Here is a 23,269-nt window from a genome sequence, read left to right on the forward strand (position 1 = left end):
CTTTCTCCTTTTGAATGCCATGTTGTAGCTGCACTCCACTGCAGCTTATGGGACTGGGCTGTTAATTTGCCCCACAAGTTACCACCCACTGTAGTGAGTGTTTGCTCTTTTGCCCTCCCCATGACCAGGAAAGTGACTGTGTCACCATGGTAGTAGTTACGCTCAGCTGGGTGTTTTCTTCCTGTTCAACTTTAGATATGTTCCCTGTTCGTCTTCACCGATCTGTAAAATAAATAGAAATAATATCTATCTGAACAAGGTCAGAGTTACAAAACTACGTTTTTAAAACATAAGAATTTTATTAAAACTGACCAAACATCCATAACAAAGAAATACAAGCAACATTTATAAGAAAATGCTAGATTATTTTAAGTTTTACAGCTGAAATATAAACCAGCAGCACTTAAAAACATGTGCTTGACAAGTTTGCATATTGTACACATTGTGACTTGTTACACACCCCTGAAGCTTTAAAACAAGGAAAAAAACACTTTAAAGTACAAACTGACAAAAATTTGTAATAATTCGACTCAAAACTCTTGAAATAACACGAATAGTTGCATCCAAGAAAAGTAAGCGTGCAGAAGTTTTACTGCCAGTATAGATCAATACAGTTGCAAACATCTACACAGATTGATAAAAAAAAACTGAAAAATTTCATTGCGATGTACAAAACACCGTTTTCAATTTTGCTTGATTTTAATGTATAAAAGTCATATTCCTGTCACTGAACTTTGTTTAACAGACTTTACACACAAAGATTTAGGTAATATTAGACAAACTCAGGCTCAGTGTCGCGGTTTCTCGTCAGGGGTAATTTCTTTCCACACAGACGTGCCACTGGATGTCCCGCTATGGTCACTACAGGAGAATACGGAGGGATGTTGTTGTTGTTGGACTGGTTCACATTGAGCTCGGCCAGAGAGGCGCTTAGCTCCTGCTCTGCTGACGTGTCATCATCTGGGGGTCCGCTGTTGGGCAGGGCTGGGGGTTCTCCTTCCTCTGGCTGGTCCTGATCCGGATCTTGTTCTGGGTCGGTGTGGGTTGCAGAGTGACTGGACAGGTCCAGACTGTCCCTGTAGCTCAGCTGGTCTTCGTCCACGCTCACCTCGCTCTCCTGCTTCATCAGGCTGCGGGAGTTTCTCTCATCCAGCTCTGAGTCCGAATCAGGAAGCTGCTCGCTGGAGCCCAGCGACCCCAAAGAACTTTCTGAATAGAGAAATTTTTAAAAATACATAATTGAAGTATGTTCTGCCCACTTCAAAACACCAGGAACTAAATGGAAACGACCTCAATTCACCAAATTTAAAAAGGTTCATGCCTGAACATCTCATATTTGTCAGATTTTTTTCTGTGCATACATATGCTATTAAATAAAACAGTACAGTACCACCTGGTAATTGGTAAACTGTGATTTTTCTTTTGGCCCAGTAACAATATTATATAACTCTTCCAGTAAGGACAATATTGCAGAGGTTTCACCACTGATACCTGCACAAATATTGTCCTAATATTAGGTAAATGCAAAAAAAGTAAATATTTTTTCTCATCAAGTGTGCCTCTGATTAGCTCCATACTCCACACTTTTAAAGCTTTTTTTAATGTCCGCCTCTGAGGGTGAAAAATAAAGGTGGAATACTGGAGTAGACAGAAACATTGACATTTTTTGACCAAATTTGCACCATCATACAACTGTTTTTTATTCTATCAAAGTCGGGTTGTATCATCAATGACCACATGTACAGATTAATTAGCCTGCAACATTTCAGGACTCTAGTGACATTATTTCTCAAGTTATGGCATTTTAAACATTGATCCACAGAAGAAAATGGTGGAAAAACCAACATGACTCCACCCTCTTCAAGAATTTTTAATAAAAAAAAACTAATGTTTCCTATAACCCCAGATTTACACAGGGTCAACTCAATCAATATTGGCCACTTAAAAAAGAAAAATCAGTCAAATTGAAGATAGTCAGGTGTGGTGCATTCAATAAACTGAGGTGGATTGATCTTTTTATTTAGTGTTAAGCAGCTCGGCCTTCATTAAAACTCACCACATCCCTCCTCTGTTTTCTCAGAATCTGGCTTGTTTTGCTCTTTGCTGCCGTCCTCTTCTCCATCAGCAGGACTCCCCATCTTCTCATCTGCAACACTTTCCTGAACCAGGAGGGAGGCGGACGTTAAGAGATTATCATCAAAGCAAAACACATGTTTTGACAGTGTTCTGTTTGGCTTCAGGATACATATCACACATGCAAATCGAGGAACAGGGGCAGAATCCAGGTAAATCCTCGCTGAATGGCGTAACTATTAACATTTTAGTACTTCTGCTTTTTTGTTACTTGACCTTGCATGGTAAAAGTTACACCTGGTTTTGGTTATATTTGTTATTGTTGGTAGCTTCCTTGTACGTCTTTCACAACCTTTAATTCTTTAGAGTTCTTCAAAATATATTTTCCCCATGAGGTTTGTAGAGTATATTTCATTTTGTATTTAGGGTCTCCACATTGTTCATGTTTTTCTGTGTTTTCACTAGTGCACTACAGTGTCCAGTATACTGCACCTTAATAGTTTCTGTTTGAATTGCAAAATGCTGTCCTCTACTAACACATGATATGCACACAGAGTCCTACCTGCTGAGGTGGGTTGGAAACAGAGCGGGTTTTGCTGGACTGAGAGCTTTTGGACTGGAAGATGGATGAATAGAAGACTATGAGGGCCTCCACGATGCGGGCCTGGTGGGGGTAATCAACCAGAGAGGACAGAGATATCGTGGCCCCGGTGGGACGGGGACGCATCAGGGACGGACCGAACACGATCCCCAAGTTACTGGGACTCATCTTGTTGTCTTCTTCCAGCTCTGCGATCCTGGAAGGAGGACAACAGAGAAGATGAGTGGCCATACCCGGTACAAGTTTGATTTTCTTGCCCTTTCAATACAGCTTCTCTGACCTTCGAAGGTGACGGATGATGTAGCGCAGCGTTGCGATATTCGCCTTGGGTAGGTCCTTCAGAAGCTCCTTCAGGTTGTCCACCAGAACCAGGACCTCGGGGTCGGTATCGGGGCCCAGATCCACCAGCTCCGGCCCCCTGACCACTGATGGGGTACTGCTGCTGGACTCGGCCTCCTCTGCCTCCGGTGACTCTGCGTCACTCTGCAGACTCTCTTTGGCAAAACCCATCAGCGTGTTGTACAGACGGAACGGCATGATGGGCTCCGGCAGCTGGTTCAAACACGCATAAAGTCCATTAGAGAGGCTGAAGTAAACATTAACATACAGAACATTTGATGTATGACTGAAGAGTATTTTAGCTCTACTATGTGTAACCAAACCAGACAAGGATTGATGGAAATAAATTCATCCTTTAATAAAACATTCTGGTGTTTACTAGTGAGAAAACGCTTGCTCAGGTAAAGTAATAAAAACAATTTGCAGGGTTTCGCTGGGAAAACTGCACTCTTTATCTAGTTTTTATTTGCTAGGTAAAATTTCTTAATACTTAATAATACTTAATAATAAACTATTAAACAACTAACTGCTTTATAATTACTTGCAAGAGTCCCTTGGTCTTTTCTGTTTCATTAGATGGAGAGATGTTAATATTAATTATTCTACGAAATCTCGAGAGTCTATTCAGTGAATACATGCAGTGTTTTATTTATAACATAATTTCTAAATAAATCTGAGAAATACAGTCGAAAATGGAAATGCTGGTGTTCAAATTATGTCTTATTTATATCTGCAGAGCTATATTGTGGGTGTGTGTGCATGTATTTATTATTATGATGTATATATTTTGTATTATTTAAAAACTGTCAGTGAATGTGTATGTAGGAGGATTATGATCAATTTAATTGTAGATAAATTGCTGTAGTTCTCTTTCCTATTTCTTTCTTGCCTTTCTGTTAATATAAATACATAAATTGAACTGTTTGATATTTTTAGTGATGATCACCGAGTAAAACCATTTTTCTCATGAGTCCATTTGTGCATTCCATGTATGTGGGGTTATATAGATTCATTAAGAACACACATAAAGTTTATAATGAGCAAACATTAACCAAAAGAAACCTGCCAACTACAAAACTTCACCTTCAGATAATTACACAAATATTGATGCAAAGATCTTTTGATATTGCTTAATCCCCTAAAACCTTGAATAAGTAGAAGAAGAGTTTCCCTTTATCTGCTCAAATTCTGTTAACAATATGTGTGCATGCAGCTGGCATCATGTGTACCTGTCTGAGGTAAAGCTTGAGGACGTTGCTGATGTCGTGAGGGGAACACTGAGACAACTCCACCAGCTCTTTGCCGTTCTCAAAGGCCTGACACAGTTTCTCCACACGAGTCTTTACTCCGTTCACCCTGTAGATGCCCTGCAGAGAGGAAACAGCGGTTCATAACGGATACTTCAAAACACATCTCTGAAGAAGTGTGTGTCCTCACCTTCATCTTGAGCGCTCGTCTCTCTATCTCTGAGATACACTTGGTGATGATGAAGGGGATGCCGTCGCTGGCACAGCTGGCCACCTGAGAAAACTCCCTGCCGAACAGCTGCAGTCGACCCTGCAGCTTCTTATGGCCACACTGGATGGTCAGAGTCTCCAGACAGCGCTTGTGGCACGCTAGGAAACACTGGGAGGGCAGACGAAAAGTAAGTAACCTCATAAATTCTGTAAGAGTGCCTTTTGCAGAGCTTAAAGACAAAACCAAAGTCACGTCTTGTCTATAAAACTTCAGGAGCAGCTGGATGCTCATATAGCCACATAAAAACTACAAACATACAAGGAATGTACAAAAGTGAACAAATACATTCAGAGAGACGTTGCAAAAACAGAGTAATGGAACACAATGCAAATAAGAAGATAGTCATGCAAAACATAAAGATAACCGTCTCTAATCTTGATTATATTTTAAAAAACACAGTCACTAAAGCAGCTCATTAAAAACGGCTGGCAATAATTAGGTTGTAATAAATGATGCTCATCTTAATAAAACAAATTTGGTCTTATCACAATAAATGTCTCAAAATACTCCTCTGGTACCACTGAATAATAAAGCCATTACATAGATTATAGATCACATTATAACACCAGCAATCCAGCTATGAACGACAAAAACAATCTCACTACTAATAAACAGAAAAGTTTTTGACTTCAGTTTAGAAGTATTTTGTCCTTTCGTTCTTATCAGTCTGGCTTTTGATTAAATAAGATATTTTATACATTTCTTATTTTGTTCTCTACATTTATTGATAGTTTTTATTAATTTAATTCCAATTCTATAACTTTCTAATCTAATTTAGTGAGTTTTTAAATCTAGTTTTTACTATTTATATTTTATGCTGTCTTTTTTTAAATCTAATTTTCATGATTTTATTTTATTTTCAAGAGTTGTCTTTTTACTCTGTTCTTATCCTTTTTATTCTATATTTATTTTGCTCTCTACTAGTTCTTTGAAACACTTTGAAATGCACTAAGATGTATGAAATGTGCTATACAAATGATTATTGATTGATTATTGTGAGTATATTGTTACGAATGGTATACTACACATTCACATCTATCCACACCGACAGTATTCATTGATTAATCTATCTTTGTATATTCCTTGTGTATTTGTACCTGCACTAATTTGGGGTTCTTCTTATCATATTGAAGGTAAGATTTGTCTCTCAGCATGTACATTTTTAAACTGCATCAGTGGTTTCTCTGTACACTAGATTACACTGCTCATTGGTTTGCTACATCACAAAGAATTTTATCAGATTGTGTTCATTATAATTGTCCTTTTTACAGTGATTTATGGACATGGAATAAGCTTATATTATCACAGCATTTTGTCCATTTTAACTTCTCTCTCTATAGTTTTGTGCACACGAGCTACAGAACGAACTTGTCACATCATCAAGATGCCTCAGGATCTGTTCATTTGTATCCTAATGTACATCTGAGGGCATGAATCTCTGAAGGTTGAATGTTCACGGACTCACCTCCTCACACTCGGCTCCCTGAAAGTAAACGTAACTGTCACATTCTCTGCACTTTGCCGGAGTCCGAAGCTTCCTCAGTCGGTGAGTCTGGGCTGCTTTGGAGAGGCCGATGTTACGGAAAGGTCTGGTGGAGACGACCACATCTGGATCCATGCCGTTAATATCTGCACACAATGACCCACATCAAGCACGGTCCATAAAACCAACACGAGATCTACAGCCAACACTATCAGGACAATCTGCAAATCTTACTTGGCGCTTCGAATGAGGAAACATTCCCGTCTTTCTCATCTGCATCCTCATTGGACGACATTGTTCCAGTTGATGACGTCCGGGGAATTTTACTGATGTCACCTGAAATAGTTAAATACAGTTTGAATAGGTTTTCTCATGTACAGTCTCATGTTTCCTTTAAGAAAACCTCAGCTCAAGAGAAGCTAATGAAACTTTTTATTTAAAAATTAGACACTCTAAATTATTATCACTTAGAGATATTCATGTTTGTGTGGAGTGAGTTCACACTCACTTGTGCTGGCATTTGGAGAGTCCAGGCCTCCATCTCCTCCAACACTATCATCGCTCACTGTTGAACCCCAGGACTTGTGGCCCTGTCCTGTAGATTAATAAAAAATAAAATAAGTGTACATTTAAAATAATGACAGAGTTTTTCCTGCATATAGGACTTTTTGACATCTCCGCAATAAAGGATAAGAACTGAGAATTTAACTACTTTCTGATTGGGGTTTCATTTACTCACTCATAGGAGACATTTTTGTTTATTAAAAAGGTTAAAAAACAGAAAAATGCATAGATGTCTATCAATGATCTAGCACAGTTGTGTTTTGCAGGTCATGGTCACCCTGAAAGGCCCATTCTGAGCCTGGAAAAACCCTTTAATACAAACATTTTGTGCTGTATGTTATCCAAACTACAGTCACATTAAATAAATTACAAGCACCCACTCACTATCAGGCTACATTTATCTTTCCAAACCCACAGCAGCATCACTTACTCTTGCGCTGAACCTCTGTATCTCTGTTGTCTGCAGCTGCTGGATCCACAGTGATGGACGGACCGTCGGTTTGACTCGTATGTGTGTCTGTGTTGAAACTGTCATTCCTCGGTCTGTGGCCGTGGCTGCAACAGATTTGGCATTGCAAGACAGCAGATATATTCAAAATGGCCTTTTAATTGAAATTACTGCGTCTGTGGAATCCAACTAAATGCGCTTACTCAAGTAAGGCACTAGTGTGTATAAATATTAGCATTCAGTTACGTTAGCTTAGGTTTTCTACTCTCTCTTTAAAAAGCGCTATTAAAATTGAATTTGGAGGCAAAGTCAGCAAATGTTTTTTTTTAATCAGATTTGAGTGGTAATTCCAGACCAGTGACTGTTTCTAAACATGAAAAAAACCCTCCATGATGCCACCCAAAAGCTTCCTGTAGAGCGTTTCGAGGCCTCGTGTGCTGGCTTTCACTGCTGCCATCTTGGCAGGGCCTGAATTCTCCTACCGCTCAGTTAATTCAGAAATAAGCAAAGAAGTGGAGCATGAGTGGAGCCATGCAAATGTTTTAGGGATGAGGACGCCAATTATGCAAATCTTTCCAATCTGCTGTTTAAACAGATGAGTTATATAAAAACTCATCCTCTGCATAATTGTCATGAAGAGGAAATTAGTTATTGAAACCAAAAATCAGGCTGTAAGCATGTTAATTTCTGCTGCAAAGGTTGGCATTTTAACATGGGTGTCTATGGGAACTGATTTGCCTCAAGTGGCCATTTGGGGAACTACAGTTTTTGGCAAACCTGTGATGAGGAGTCACTGCCACTGATTTATTCTAAGGAGTAACTAGCTGAAAAAGTTTGGAATATGAGCTGAACTGATTCTATAAACGGAGGCTGATAGCAGGAACAGTATTTGAGCTGAAACGTTTTAGTTTCTGTTACAACATGTTAAATGGCGCTGCAACACAGACTTCTTTTCATTATTATTTAGTCTACTGGTCATTTTCTTGATTATTGATTCATCTTTTGTTTATAAAATATCACAAACCTGTGAAAAAAATCTGTTATAAATTCTTCAAAAACTTCTGCACAACTAATATAAATTATGCAGGTTCTTTAGCCCAATCACTATTTAAAATACAATCTTGGTGCCCTCTCCATTCGTATAGGTGGGGGTCTGGTCTTGCTAGAACAATATAACTGAGCAAGATGGCTGCTGAGTGGTGAGAATTGCCTAAAAAGTCTTTGTTTATGTGCCAAACTACTGGCTTCATGTTTTGCATACAATCACGAGAGTGGCATCAGTCTTCTCTTCTACTCTCAGGAAGAACAACAATTTAAGGAATAAAAAAAATGTCCAACTATTCTAGACGGTTTCAATCTAAAACCCAGAACTGATGATCTTACTGCGACGACAAGCTGGAGGACGAGTAGTCCTCGAAGGTGTAGTGGACATTTGGTTGCTCTGGCAGCTGCAGGTCTCGAACGTGGGCGGCGTACTGCTGCCCGGGGTCGTACAGCTTGCTGCTCTCACACAGAGTCTGGTAGTGGACGGGCAGCGCCACCGTCTGCATGTGCATGAGCTGGTAGTAGGAGATGGTGGCCTGGAGGAGACGGTTTGAAAGAGAGCTTTAGTAGCTGACATGTTATTGTGTTGTAGCATTGAGGACTTATGAGGGTTTGTGTTTGTTCCGACCGATCGGAGGGTCTGATCGCTCTGCTTGATGACGTCCTGCAGCTGCCTCAGCACCGTGACCTTTGTGTGCTCCAGCTCCAGCTGCTGAGTGGTGGCATCTGCTATACATGTCCGGTAGGTGGCCTCGGCTTCATCAGCCTGCATATACACACAAACACTTCCTCTCAGACCAGAAAGATACTGCAGCAGCCAGGTAATCATGATTTCAATCTAGATCTTGCACGGTTTGACATCTAAATGATTTTCTGCTGTAGAGATAGAGCTCTGAAACCACAAAGAGCTATAAAACGATGATAAGAACCTTGTTTCGAGCTTCTTCTTCCACTCGTTTCTTCTTCTCTACAGATTTGGCCGTAGATCCTCCTCCCTCCTCTTCGGCCCGGCAGGCTGCTGTTTTGGCCTTGTCGTACTCCTCGCAGCGGACCATGTAGGCCTGCTTGGCCTTGCGAAGGTTTGCCTCACACTCCATCTAAACAAAAACACACAGAGAATCAGATGTTTGTGGCCCTTTGTTTCTTATTATTACACTCAGATTAATTATTACGATCATACCAGTTTCCTTTTTGCTCGAATCCATTGCTCCTTGATCTCCTTACGCTTCTTTTCATGCTCCTGCTTGCGCTGCATCAGAGGCTGCGTAGACAAACATTAACACAAGTCACACTTTGATTCAATAACTCAGAGATGTTGTTAAGGGTTCACGTTGCTGCTGAATGTACCTGGATGAAGGTCTGGTTGTGCAGGGTGGTGTTGGCCTGCTGCAGCCCAACGCTCTGCTCCTGGTCCTGCTCCAGAGCCAGAGAGTAGATGGAGAAAAGGGGCATGTGGGGCTGGAGGGAGCAAGAAACAGCATTTGATTATGAACAACATAGGAACTGCAGCTTTTTTAAATTTAATCTTTTAATCTTTAGAGTTGAGAAATGAGGTTTACATGTGTTATGCTGTGTTTGCAGGACTGGTATAATCTCTGGAGGCCTTTGGAGAACTCGGATTCTGGTTAAACAAAGAAACACAGATGTGACAATCTCAAAAATAACTGCAGATTTCCATCACAAGTCGCCATAATTTGCCTGCTTCATGCTTCGAATCGACAAAACTTCTCACACACCCACTCACCCAGTGAAATTCTCTTTTCCACGTAGCTCATCAGGTCCTTCATGTACTTGGAAATGGTTTTGGCGTACAGCAGAGCAGAATCCACCCCTCCCTCGCTTCGCTGAAGGATCACATCCACTTCCTCAACTCTGCCTACACATCGGAACAAACTCGGGTCACTGCACAGGAACAAACTCACTGCTATGACAACAAGCTTTATTTGTTGATTGCGATTTGTGAGGAGTGAAAGTTCACATCGGGGGTGCAATGACTTACTGCTACAGCGATCATCTGCAACATCCTGTGTTTTATTGAGGTTTAGTTTTTGGTGGCGATTACTTTGGAATCACAGTGGTCAGTATAATGATGTCTCTAATGTCACTCAGTGCTAAAATGTCACTTTGTAAAGTCAAAACTTGCATTTATCTTAAGTTATTGTGATAATGGTTGTTTAACATGTGACCTATAAAAACTAAAACATGCATGCAGCACATTATTTACATCAGCAGGGGGAGACCTTCCATCCAGGGTACAAGCTCTCATGATCTGAATAAAGACTGGATCACTACTGATTAAAAACATATATAAATACCAAAAGATACAACATTTTTACAATAGCATCCACAAAGGCAGTGAACTGACTAGATGAAAGGACTGAGATGCAAGAACAGCATCTGTGATAGAACAAAAAAAAAAACAAAACCCCAGAGACTGAACGGAGCAGAGGATCTTGTTGCCTACCCATGTCCTGCAGGTCGCTCCTGAAGTGTCCTCCGTCTCCTCCCTGACCTGTTGTAGCGTACAAGTTCTCCATCGACTGCACAACACAAAGATGATTCATTACTGGAAAACATATCAAGATTCGCAAGCAGCTGGGGGATTTTTTTGAAATTCTAAACCAAGTAGGATGTTGGGAGCGGAAATGTAGTGATATTTAATCTCGGTGTAGGAAACTTTAGCATGATAAGAGCACATATAATGCTGTGTGAGGGTTTTCCCTTCCCTTTAGAGTGTTATAGCTTTTCGTGTATGTAAAAGGTCTGCAGACCTAATGGGATGTGCAACGGTGATGGCAGTCTGTCATTCACACATGGGTGATTTTTCTCACAGCTTCATTCAGACATACCCGCAAAAGTGGTGGAAAAAACCATGTAGCACGAGTTCTATTCGTCATACACACTAGACTGGACAGTACATCAAGGGACAGTGCATATTATTAATATTTCATAACGAATAAACAAAAGATTAAAATCTGTATCTTGAGTCTCAATCTAGATGATAGATTCATGAGTTTTTTTTTTTGTCACATTCTTAAAAAGAACGTGTATTAAAATGCAAAGTGACTGTTCTCAAGGCTGTGCAATAACAATAAGATATTATAAACAGAAAAAAACTTTGAACAATCGATAGAATTTTAGAATAAAGTCACAATGTAATGAATAATAAGGCGGCAGAGATCGTCCTGCTAAATATAAACTGTGATGTGAAGAAAAGTACACATGACTTGTAATTGGATCCGGGGATAATTTATTATATGGATAATATAATAGTAATATGAAGTTATTGATGATGCTATTTATGCTTAAATGCACAAATCTCATATGAAGACACTCATAGGGAACCTGCTGCTGTCTGGTGCTGCAGGTATTTAATAAAACCAGAAGTAATTCTCCTATAAACGGCTGGAAGTCCGTCGCTTTGTGCGAGCCTGTCTATCAATGCAGTTCAGAACTATGCAGTGTTGAAAGCGATGCAGAAAATGTTACTAGGTCTGACAGAGTAAGATTGCTGTTGTGACTTTTACAAAAAGTGACCAGGGTGCACATTCAGACACCTTTAGATGCTGTCAGATTAAAAGAAGTCTAGAAGTCTAAAAAAGGCTTTACAAAGCCCAAATCACATGCCACAGGGAGCTATTCCCTGCTGTTAAAATAGTACTGCTTATCTGCCTCAAATGAGTCATTTGAAGTCCAGCTTTTTCTTCTGTTCCTTATCTATGTCACCGTGTAACACATTTGCATAATGGCCATCCAGTGGCTTGAGCAGCAAATTGAGCAGCTTACTAAAGCTGTTTCTGCTACAGATACATCCCCATCAATCTGGGGCTACAGAACATAACCGATGTTATGTCTCTGTTGTCTGGCCAGCTGACCAATCAGAGCAGACTGGGATTTTAGAATGGGGTCTTAAAAAAGCAGCAGCAAAATGAAACGTTTCAGACAGTGGGTAAGGAAACTGACTGCAGAAATGTACAGTATGAGAAAAATAAGGTGATTTTTGAACATTAAAGCATGCAAACCTTTTCTAGTAGACCCCAAATAGGCATAATATGGGCTCTTTAATGTGTTAGTTTACCCCACTATATACAGGGTGTCCCAAAAAATGACATCATTCCATTACCTAATAATTTGTTTAAAATTTGTTTGCTTTTTTGCTCAAAAAAGTGCAATCAGTTTTCATTTTTCTGCTTTCAGGAATAGACATGCCGTTTACTGCAACAGAAGAGGCGTTCTGTGTATTGAAGTACACCCAAACTCAGTCGAATGTGAATGTGCAACGTGAATTCGTTGGAAAATTTCATAAACAAGCGCCAACAGGAAAGCAGACATGGATGTGGCATAAGAAGTTTCAAGAGGAAGGCTGTTTGTGTCAGAAAAAAGGCTCTGGATGGCCACATTGAACATTTGTAATAACTTTGGAGCATTATAAAATTACCCTCCTCCAGAATTTGAAATTTGTAGAATAAAACATTTTATGTGCCAAATAAATCCTACTAAGCATCATTTCTCCTGACCATGCAGTCACTCCGGTGTGGACATCTCAAATGATGACCATTTTTTTGGGACACTCTGTACATGCATCTATATTTTAAGTGGTGGATGGGAAACACTGTCAGCTCTGTGATAAACTCACCCTGCTCTTCTCAGTGGGCAGCAGTGAAAGCAGAGTGCTGCTGTCCACCTCCCCCATCAGCAGTTCAGACACACTGAGGAGAAACACAACAGAAACAACTTAATGTCATGATAGGACGAACGTCTCTAACATTAGAGTTAATCTTCTGTTTGTGATAAATGGTTTGCAGAGAAAGTATTAAGCAAATTTTAAAAAGAGACAGAAAAAAAAGAGGAAGAGGTCCGGGCACTGCACGAAACCTCGACAGGAGACAGGAAGGAATAACAAATAAGTGTTATCTAAGTGACTTCTGTCTATCAGGTTTTATCTTTATCCATCATAATATCCGTCAAGTAATTTATTTATGATCATATTTATACATATGAAGAAAAGTCATCTTGTGATCAGTTATGGAACCAACTTGTTTGCTGAAGCATTGGCTAAGCAACAAAAGTGGGATCTTCATCTTGGTGTTTTCAGTTCATGACAGAAAATAATGCAAAGAGAGAAAAAGCGGAGGAGAGAATGAGGAAACAGACTCGTCAGGCAGATTTCAACTGTCTCTGCCAGCTCACTTCCTCCTAAAGCTGTGACACTCGTCTAAAGCCTGAACTGCCACAGACAGACATGTGATAAACTGTTGGTGCAACAAGCTGCAAATATACACAAAAACTGACTAATTCTGTCTGCAGGTTGAAACATACAATTCTAAAACACACACGCAAAAAAAACTCTGAACGAAATATCGTTAAATCAAGTGAGCTTTGACACGATTTAATCTGCGTTTTATTCTGAGCAATCTGTTCATTTAGCAGTCAGGTAGTTTACAGCCTTTTCAAATTTTGGTTTTGTGTCATACGGTGGAACAAAAACCACTTCCTGTTTTCAGCTTTGCCTCATGCAAACGTGTCACCATCGCTGCACTTCTCTCTAATTCCCAACAACAGTCAACTTTGTGAGTGTTAACACACACACACAAACACACACACACCACCTGACCAGACGGTGTGTAACACAGGTGATACCTGTTTGGACACCAGAATAGTTTCACTTTAATACAGCCGGAAACTGTGAATTTACTGATAAAAATTAGGATTTTTCATTGTTAATTAATGACACAATTACTTTTCTGTAATAGTTTCTGTATTAACTGATTAGTTATTTGGTCTATAAAATGTCAGACAATGGTGAAAAATGTCGATTAGTGTCTCCCAAAGCCCAAGAACACGTCCTCAAATCACCTGCTTTGTTCACATCTCAGAGATATTCACTTTACTGAACATGTGCTCAAAGATCTACTTTCAGTTTTCTCACAGAGGAGTAAAGAAAACAGAAAATATTCAAACTTAAAAAGCTGGAATCAGACAATTTAGCCTTTTTTCCCTTTTAAAAATTATTCAAATCGATTAACAAAAAATTGGTCCATTAATTTACTACCAGTAGCGTTGGGAGGCTGTAGTATTTTACAATGAAACGTGCTGTAAAGGTGCATCAGATACCTACTTGCCACTAAAAGCAACTGCAATGGTTTCAATGGCCTTCTCAAAGTCCTTTTTATCTGCTTCATTACAAGCCTCATAGTGGAAACCTGAAAAAAAAAAAAATCATGCGTGTGTTCAGGTTTCAGTTATGTGTAAAAACACCTGCACATCATTTACATCACAGTATTCTAAGTCCAGTGTGTTACTGAAAGACAGAAGCGTCTATGATCAGTTATTGTGAACAATGATGTGTTAATTGTCCTACTATAAAAACAGTCTTCTCTGTACTGACCTTTGACCTTGGATATGAGTTTCCCGGCAGCGGTGAGGATCTCCACGGTGTTGAGCAGCGGGTACGTGTTGATGACCTGACGAAGAACCCGCAGAACCTCCCCTAAACACTCGTGGGCCACCGGCCGCTGACTCTCCTTACCTGGGAGGGAAAGAAGGACGAGCGACAAGAGAAAAATAAGCTAAAACAAACAATACCAAACACTGTGAATGATTAGTACCCTGCGAACGATAAATAATCTGAATTACTGCCAAGGCTTGAAAGCATCTTGAAAGCTGTTCATTTCAGTGTGATATACTAAAAAAGCTGCCATCACTTGAGTCTCGTTTCAGATAAGTTGCCTTCGGTTTGTGTCTCCAAGCTACATTTTCACTGGCAGTGCAGTTTTACTGGTTTATGGCGCCTTCAGAGTTAGATCTAAAACCCTGAAAAGCAGGTTGGGGACAATTTGTGACACTCAGTGTGTGAAAACAAACTCAGTTGTAAGCTATATGTATAAGCTAATCCTCTATTCATAATCAAATATGTGTTTACCAGGGATGAACATTGACTTCAACACATCAGAAAACAATGAGCAAACTGAAAAAAACTGCCATTTACAACACAAGTTATGCAGCCCATCAAACCCAACGTTTAAACTAATACTTTGACGGTTTCATGCCGTCCTCCTTGTGTGACAGTCACACTTCAGATGGTGTCTCATGTGATGATTCTCCATCACATGTTTTAAATCTGTTCCACAGTCAATCCTGAACTGAAGCAAAAATGATACCACAAATCAAACTGCCATATCTGCCTGAACAATCACAACTAGATATGTTCCCTGAAACATTTAGCCTCACTGTTTACTCATCTTCAGAGAAACCAACACTCATGTATTTTCAGGTAAACTCTGATCACTGCTTTCAGTAATGTGACGTTTGTGCTGCATAGCTGGAGTACAAAACAGAAACCTCATTATGAAGAACCTTTCTGAATGCAGACTTACAGTTTCTGATATGCTCAAAAAGAATTCCATTAGGTAAACGTGTTGAACCATTTAAAGTCGTTGCAAGCAGAACTTTTTGTTCACTGTCACACTATAAATAAAGAGTCGATCTTATGTTTCTCTTGAGAGAGATGCTTTCTTCCTACTGCAATTAATACAGATTTACCACTAACCAGCAGAATGTTTTTTAAGCTCAAAAGAGTCATAGCAGTTTTTGCATGACAGCGGTCGCCTCTTAACTGATTAGTTGTTTAGTCTAGTTTTGTCATAGAGGAGTAAAGAAAGCAGAAAATATTCAAATTTCAGAAGCTGCCGCACTACAAATAAGCTGTAAATCTTGTATTCCTTGTGGTACTTTATTAAATCTAAGAAGGAGTCATAGCAGTTTTTGCACATAGATGTTAGTGTCTTTGAATGCATCAGAAAGTAAGAACGTAGTTCCCTTTGGCTGATTACAGTTGTTAATATTGAATCAGATAAAATTACACTTACAGTTTACTGTAGTGAATTCTGCATCTTACTTTAAAGTAGCATTTTGCACTTTGTGCCTTCTTTCCAAGCAACCAGCAGATACTTTAATGTACAGCTTCCAACCAACAAATAGCACGAGCCATTCTGTTAGCACTATTCTTTGTGCAGAGAATAAACAAAATCTATGTGTTAGCAGTGAAATTCAGAAGTGTCAGTGTATGACGCATTGGGGCTCGCTGTTTCCTGTTCTTTACAGCCTTTATGCTAAACTAAGCTAACAAACTGCAGGCCAAAATCTTACATACATATTCACAGATCTGGAGTGATATCCAAACATTAATATAATTTAATCAACAATTACAAAACTTAGAACAACTTATGCAGATTTTTTAACAAATCAATTTGAAGTTACATTAAAAATTCCACTATTTTATTTATTTTTATATATATATATATATATATATATATATATATATATATATATATACATATATATATATATATATACATATATATATATATATATATATATATATATATATATATATATATATATATATATATATATATATATATATATATATATATATATATATATATATATATATATATATATATATATATATATATATATATATATATATATATATATATGTGGGTCACCATGGTGTATTTTTACATAGCAGTCACGCCAGGATGAGCAAGTGCTGAGTTTAACTAAAGAAATTTGACTATAGAGATCAACCGCAGTGTGAGTAATCATCAGCCTGGTTAAGTCTATTAAAACTGTCTTCCTCAGTCACCGTTCACCCAACGGATGTGGATATTTTCATCTAACGCAATACAAGAAAGTGATTAAGTGCATTTCCCAAAAAAAAGCAGTCCTTAAAAATCCTTCTCTGGTCATTAATTTAACTCACAAAACTTATTTCTGTGTATCAAAGTTGCATATTTAAGAGTTTTTGCCCCATGAAAAGGATTCCTTCCTGGCTTGAAAATGTAACTTTAACCAACAATTTTGCTCAAACACAGTGAAACTATTCAACAATACATAATATGAAGTTGGAATATTGGACTAATTCAGCCATACTAGTACACGTTAGAAGCAGAAACCGATTCTGACGAAGAGTAACGATACAGAAAGCCTCACCACGCAAGTTGATAGGATCGGTTAAGTAGGTTTGTTACGTACTAAACCCAAGAAGTGTGAATCTGTGTTTTTGACACTGTCATTGGTACATGGCTGTTTCAAGATAGAAATATTCAGCTGTGGCATAAGCTGATTATTCCACTCATGATAGGTCTTCTAGCATATAAAAAAAACACCTGATGTGGACGTTAACAAGGTGAAAAACTTGACTTTCATCAGTGTTTCTTCAGCAGACAGAGACAGAACAGCCAGTTTGAACACGATAACGGACAAACCAGTGTCAGACAGGTCAGAGCTTTAGTGTCACCGGTGACACATCTCCAGCCTGCATCCTCATTTCCTCCTCACATACTCTGGTTTTCTGTCAAGTGTTGCAACCTCTCACTCCTCCTCACACTGAGAAGCCTTTTTTCCAATCAAGCCGGCGGGCTGATGGAGGAGACCAGAGGGCAGCAGCTCCTCCATCCTCCCACAGTGTGTCTGTAAATGTGTGTCAGAGAGTCGAAGCAGCAGCAACGAGAACAGAGTGACCTGAACGTGGAGCCACAGAGGATGTGGTCCTTTCTATTGTTTTGCAAGATTGGAAACCGACTGTTGTGCCGTGCTACATCTGCTTTCTGTGGCTCGCAGCAACGACATCACCTTGCTGTCGAGTTTATGAAAAAGTGGGAGCTTAAAACGGAGCTCCGGGTTAAGGGGAGATCTGCTCCGATTAAGACGTCGACGTTTCACATCACGGCGTCGCAGCGGCCTATCAGAGGAGGAAATGTGGACGAGGCCTTTCTGTCAGAGGCTATCCATCATGGCTTCCTGTTTAGAAGTCACTGTGGGTGGAGAACGCGACAGAACAGAGCCAGATAACAGCAGACAGAAACACTCGTAAACAAAAGCTTCTGTCTCAGTGCAAACTACAGGGATCTGCTCTGAGCAACGATTTCTAAGATATAAACTGTAATGATGATAAACTTCTGCTCTTTGGGGGTCAAATTTAAGGTGTTTTGCAGGTGGAATTGGGTCTGAGGACGTCGTTTTGACTCCATGAAGCCGTTTTAAGCTTCGCTGCATCATGCAGGAGGGGAAGAGAGCTCGCAAGCGGCTGCAGTAAACAAGAAACTGGCTTCCTGCTGGAGACAAGACTGCGGTCGACTCTGTGGGCGCAGCGGAAACGCAAGCCTTCGTTTGGAGAGAGGAAGCTCAAAGCTACTTGTGCAGGGAGGCTCCACCTTCGATTTCTCCTCCCCTTCGGTGCAAAGTCAACGTGTTGGCACAGTGAGCTGATGTAAGACTGACGAGAACCTGTCGAGGATCCTCCATGTCCTCTTTATGAGGAGAGTCGTGTAACGTAAAGAGGAAGAGAAAGACCAACCAGCATTGTTCTGTCTGCAAACTAATACATGGAGGACGACCCGGCACTTCACACGCACGCAATATTCATCACCCAACAGAAACTATTACACAATGTAAAAAAAACATTTTTAAACACAAAAACATTGTTTTGAACAATTTACTTTTGTTCTACAGTAATTATGGAAAATAACTAGTAAAATCATAGTAAAGATCTTATTTATTTACACGTTAAACCTAAAAAACAGTCCAAAACTATAAATAATATCCACATTACATCAAATTATACTGTTTTAACTGTGTTAAAATCAGTAAAAACATCATAATTTCACATATACTGGCTGTCATTTGAAAGAAAAACTGTGTATTAAGGATTTGAAAATGGTAAATAATTTTAAATGTTAAAATCACAAAAAAAAACACTGGTCAAAACTGTAAACAATGTCTACATAAAAATAAAAAAAATCTGAATTTTTAAAATTAGTGATTTGTTCCTTTACAACATTTGACTGTGCATTTTCAGTTTTTACTGCATTTAAAATTAGAAAAACATCAATATTTTACAGATATTTGCTATTATCCAAAAGAAACATTATGTAAATTAAGGATTGAAAAGAGTAAATATTTTTTTATCTGTTATTTTAAAGTTTAAAGTACAAGAAAACTATTAGTAAAGTCACTGAAAAAACTTGTTTCATTTTTAAATTAAATGTTGATGATGATGATTGTAAAAAAAAAAACGATCAAAACTGTAAATATGTATTTCTTCAAACAGTAATTTGTTCATGTACAGTGTATGAAATGGCACTGTTTTAGTGTGTTTAAATCAGCAAGAAATGTCATCATTTTACAGATATTTGTCACTATTTTCACTTATTTATGGTTATTAAATGTTGATTCAAATATTGGCACCCTTCCTGCCAACGTCTCACCATTTTTCAGTGTTTTTAATTTCTTTATTATTTTTTTAGTAAGGTGCATAGTGTCACAGGCCACAAACTTTAAAAAAAAACATACTTGGTTTCACACAAACCCAGAACTATGATTTGTCTGCAGCAGGAAATATTTCAAACCAAATCAAGCCAGAACACACATCCGTCCACAAACACGTTTCCGGAAGTCGCAATTTGGCAAAACTTCACACACTGATAAGACTTAGAGCACACCACTGAATTCTGACAGGTGAGGCTGTAAACGTTTGGGATCCTATTGTGTGTTGACTTGTGTCGAAGCTGCATCTGCTGCAGGTGAAGCTTTAAACCCATCAAATCTCTTTTGTTACCTTCAGCCAGAACAACGTCCTTCAGTTTCTCCACAGCCTCGGCGAATCGAGCCACGTCCCTCAGCAGAGCCGGGATGTCCTCCACCTCGATGGCGGTGCTCTCTGGACCGTCAGACGGAGTCGTCGGGGTCAGAGCCCCTCTGCCCTGACCCTTAGTGAACACCCAGGACTGGAGAGGGAACCCTGGGGAGGGACGGAAACGTCACTCAGCAAGTGGGAATTTAGCCTCCATGTGGCACAGAGAAGAATGGGATTGAAACTTTTTATGATTATTGAGTCTTTTATCAAACATTTAGCCTTTATTTCCAAAGTTTCAAAGGAAGAATTCCACTTTTTGATAATCAAGTTGGATTAAAAGACGTGTGTAAGTCTCATATCTGTACTTAGACGGTAACCTCTTGGAGTTGGTTGCCTGGCAACTGTTTTCAAGAGACACTTGGACTTGTTGAACCCATAAGAATATTAACGTATTTTTTACACTTTCTGCATCGATTGAAAAAGTGAGGAAAAGGCTGCACTGATTTTACACTGTAAACAATGAAAGATATTTTTCAACAGTTTTGACATTTTTTTGAACAATCATTTTAGAGATTTTCTCAGTTTTGTTACAAATAATGAGTAACATCACAGAATAAAGTAATAATTGACATGTTTCTCTAGAAAAAGGAGGCAAAATGTCTAAACAGTGTCCACACCAAAAATCCAAATAGCAATTAGTTTTTTGAAAAAAAAAGTGTCATCATAAAGTCACAGCGTCGTACTTTATTATTTTTATTTATTTATTTTTGATATTTGCAGCTATTTTCATTGTTTTTAGTTTTTGAACATTACAGTATTCTACCGTTTTTTACCTGATTATTCTGGCACCTTTGCTGGAAGATTTTTTTTTTTTTTTAACAGAATTATTTTCTACAGTGTATCATTTATGTTAAGTTCAGCTAATTTGCTGCTGGCAGAAACCCTATATTTACAGTATGAAGTGAGAGTGGGACCTTCTCATCAGCCCAGAGCATGAAACTATCCCTTTAAATGTTAGGATTTGTTGCTTTTCTCTGCTGTATGTGACTATAAATTGAACAATCTTCAGTGGGCATCTCACTGACTTTGAATAGTTCAAACTTGTACCTTAGAGGTTCTGTAAAACATCCTGAGACAATCTGAATTGCAACTGGTGCTATATAAATAAAACTGAATCGAACTGAAGCTTCAAAATCCATCTTGACACTCAAATTTTGAAACGATACGGAAGTGAATTGAATGAAAGATGTGCATGCTTCATTTCAGAAGTGTAGGGGCTGTTTTTAATGTTGGGTGCCCTGCTAGAGTCCCACATCTGTCCAGATTGTGTTTTCTGTCTTAGCTTGGATGTGGATGTGGATGTGGATGTGGTGGGTGGAAGCAGCAGCAGACATGACTAACAGCACATTTCATGAACTTCTAGACTGAACCTGCAGCGCTGGCGTGTCTGCTGAGGGCGGTCGGCCTCTTCAGGGTGGCCACAGGAGATGGGCAGCCCACGCCCTGCATCGCGGCCAGCTTGCCGTGCTGGGTGCTCGGGGTGCCGGGGCAGGACAGGGAGGGGTCCTGGTGCCCGGCGGAGGTCGGGGTGAGCAGTGAGGAAGAGGAGGAGGACGCTGGGGAGGAGGAGAGGGTGGCGTCGCCTGCATCTTTCCGAGGCTGCTCCTGGAGAATGGACAGCTGAGGACAAAGAGAGAAAAGGTCAAGCAGGTAACAGTGATTTGTGCTTTTACAGCCTGAGGACACCAACATGAGCAGAGCTGCTGTTGGTAAACACACATGAGGACTTTCACAAGATCCTGTGCTGCGTTGTGCAACACTTCCTGACTCCAAGCGACTGTTGGGTGCGGCAAGCTGAGCAGAGTGTCGAGTGTCAGAAATGTCATGTAGTGTTTGGAGCGAAAAAAGTGGAAAAAAACCTAATCATCTGGATGAAAAAGACAAAAATAGACATAGAGGTGGATTTTTAAGCCTGTGATTAGACTTTTCCCACCAATTAAAGAAGGTTTGAATGATAGTTGATAGTTCTGAGGCCTTATGAGTGCATCTCCAAGCAGATCAAAGAGTGCAAACATCTTACAAGAAGAACAAACTCAGCAGAGTGTAGCTGCTGACTGTAGTAGCGATGCACCTACCTGTTTAAGCCATACGCTGTGCTTGTTGGGCAGAATGTCCAGCCTGTCCTTGCCTTTCGACTCGGCGGCTCTCTTAACTCTCTGACCGGTAGAGTAAGGGTTGTAGCTGCTTTTGCCAACACGTTTCAGCATGCTCCGTCCCCCTACAGCCCTGTCCCCATTCTAATTACTAATCTGAAAGTGATCTGCAGCCTGACACTGCTTTAAAACAAACCCCACAGGACAGATACTTCCTACATGCTACTGAACCAGATATGAGTCAGAACGTTCAGCTCTGTCACTCTGCATCTTAATGGAAGCTTAAAAGCAGCCAGATGACGGTTTCAGACTAAATAAAACGTATATCTGGTGTAAAGTAGTTCAACACTCACACTCTGACAGACTCACAATCACCACTGATGGTCTCTCTGCAGCTGAAGGTCATCTGACACACACACACACACACACACACTCACTCACTCACTAGTAGGAACCAGAAGTGATGCGCTACTCACAGACGAGGCGCTGCTCTGCGGCCCTGGGCTTCCTGCTCGGCTCTTCTTCGAGATGGATGGCGTCTTGATCAGTTCCCGTTTCTTCCTGGTGAACATCTTGAGCGTGCCTTTGCCGTCCATCCCGACCTCTTTGAGTTTTACGCACAGCCCCCCCACCCACCCCCCGACGCGCCACTTGGGTGATCTGCCGCTCAGCGGGAGCTCGCTGCCATCCAAGCCGACTCTGAGCCACGGTAACTGTCTGCTGTCTGTCTTCCTCCTCCCGCTGTCGCTCATCGAAGCCGCGCAGACTCACTGACGCACAGAGACGCAGACCGCAAACTGTGCGCTCCAGGCATCCGCTCTGCTGCGCGCAACGCTGAGTTTCTTCAGAGGAGGAGGAGGAGGGACACGCGTCAAAGATACTTTATCCAACAGAAGTTTTATTCTGTTTAGGTTACACTAAAAAACGGAACCCTGGAAGTTCCCTATGAAGTCTAAATGGATCTGAAGTGAGAAGGAACCAACTCTGCGTGGTTCAAACTCAGTAATCAGTCCATCCTGACGCACGTGTGTTTCCAACATGTGACTCTCCTCTGAGCACCTGCACCAACCACTGAATTAAAGTCCTCAGACTAGTTAAAAACGACATTCTAAATAAGCATCTATCACCGTAAATACCCATTAAATATGTTTTCTTTTCCATTTTTGGGTGAGCGAAAGTCTCAAAATCTACTTTTTAATCATTCCGTTTGGTCAGTCGCTTGCGAAGCTGTTTAAACTGAATTAAATTTGGTTTGGAAAGTGATATAAATAAAGTTTGATGATTTATATCCTCTAAGATGAGTTCACACTGATTTATATGTCAGGAAGAAAGTTTGAGAACAGTGGATAATTAAACACGACATCTGATGCTGATTGTAAAAATGTACTCGGAGGGGAAAAGAACG

At 39.9% G+C, this 23,269-nt stretch overlaps 1 protein-coding gene across 2 annotated transcripts; it reads right to left on the bottom strand.

Annotated features, from left to right (window-relative positions):
* Window positions 1–275: 275 nt before the first annotated feature.
* Window positions 276–22,810, bottom strand: arhgap45b (Rho GTPase activating protein 45b). 2 transcript variants are annotated; one of them, XM_023262536.3, is made up of 24 exons: window positions 22,341–22,810; window positions 21,142–21,391; window positions 19,694–19,876; window positions 14,459–14,599; window positions 14,189–14,273; window positions 12,707–12,779; window positions 10,535–10,610; window positions 9,815–9,946; window positions 9,630–9,691; window positions 9,418–9,528; window positions 9,251–9,331; window positions 9,000–9,167; window positions 8,699–8,836; window positions 8,410–8,606; window positions 7,009–7,133; window positions 6,523–6,609; window positions 6,249–6,350; window positions 5,997–6,160; window positions 4,451–4,639; window positions 4,243–4,380; window positions 2,955–3,226; window positions 2,636–2,870; window positions 2,057–2,159; window positions 276–1,209 (listed from the first exon to the last, which is right to left on the bottom strand). In XM_023262536.3, exons 1-24 carry the CDS (start codon window positions 22,614–22,616, stop codon window positions 773–775), a joined length of 3,825 nt encoding a protein of 1,274 aa, XP_023118304.2. In that variant the 5' UTR covers window positions 22,617–22,810; the 3' UTR covers window positions 276–772. The 2 variants fall into 2 exon arrangements, with proteins under 2 accessions (XP_023118304.2, XP_023118305.2); XM_023262537.3 differs by lacking the exon at window positions 22,341–22,810 and adding an exon at window positions 21,847–22,261.
* Window positions 22,811–23,269: the final 459 nt, after the last annotated feature.

The sequence above is a fragment of the Amphiprion ocellaris genome, chromosome 2, assembly GCF_022539595.1.
Source record: "Amphiprion ocellaris isolate individual 3 ecotype Okinawa chromosome 2, ASM2253959v1, whole genome shotgun sequence".
Taxonomy (NCBI): domain Eukaryota; kingdom Metazoa; phylum Chordata; class Actinopteri; family Pomacentridae; genus Amphiprion; species Amphiprion ocellaris.

Bases quoted from the DNA above. Each gene is read 5' to 3' on its own strand.
- arhgap45b (XM_023262536.3), bottom strand. From the start codon at position 22,616: ATGAGCGACAGCGGGAGGAGGAAGACAGACAGCAGACAGTTACCGTGG. The intron at 19,877-21,141 runs GTTCAGTCTAGA...GTCCCTCCCCAG, and splicing joins CAGACACGCCAGCGCTGCAG to GGTTCCCTCTCCAGTCCTGG. The intron at 14,274-14,458 runs GTCAGTACAGAG...TTTTTTTTTCAG, and splicing joins ACTCATATCCAAGGTCAAAG to GTTTCCACTATGAGGCTTGT.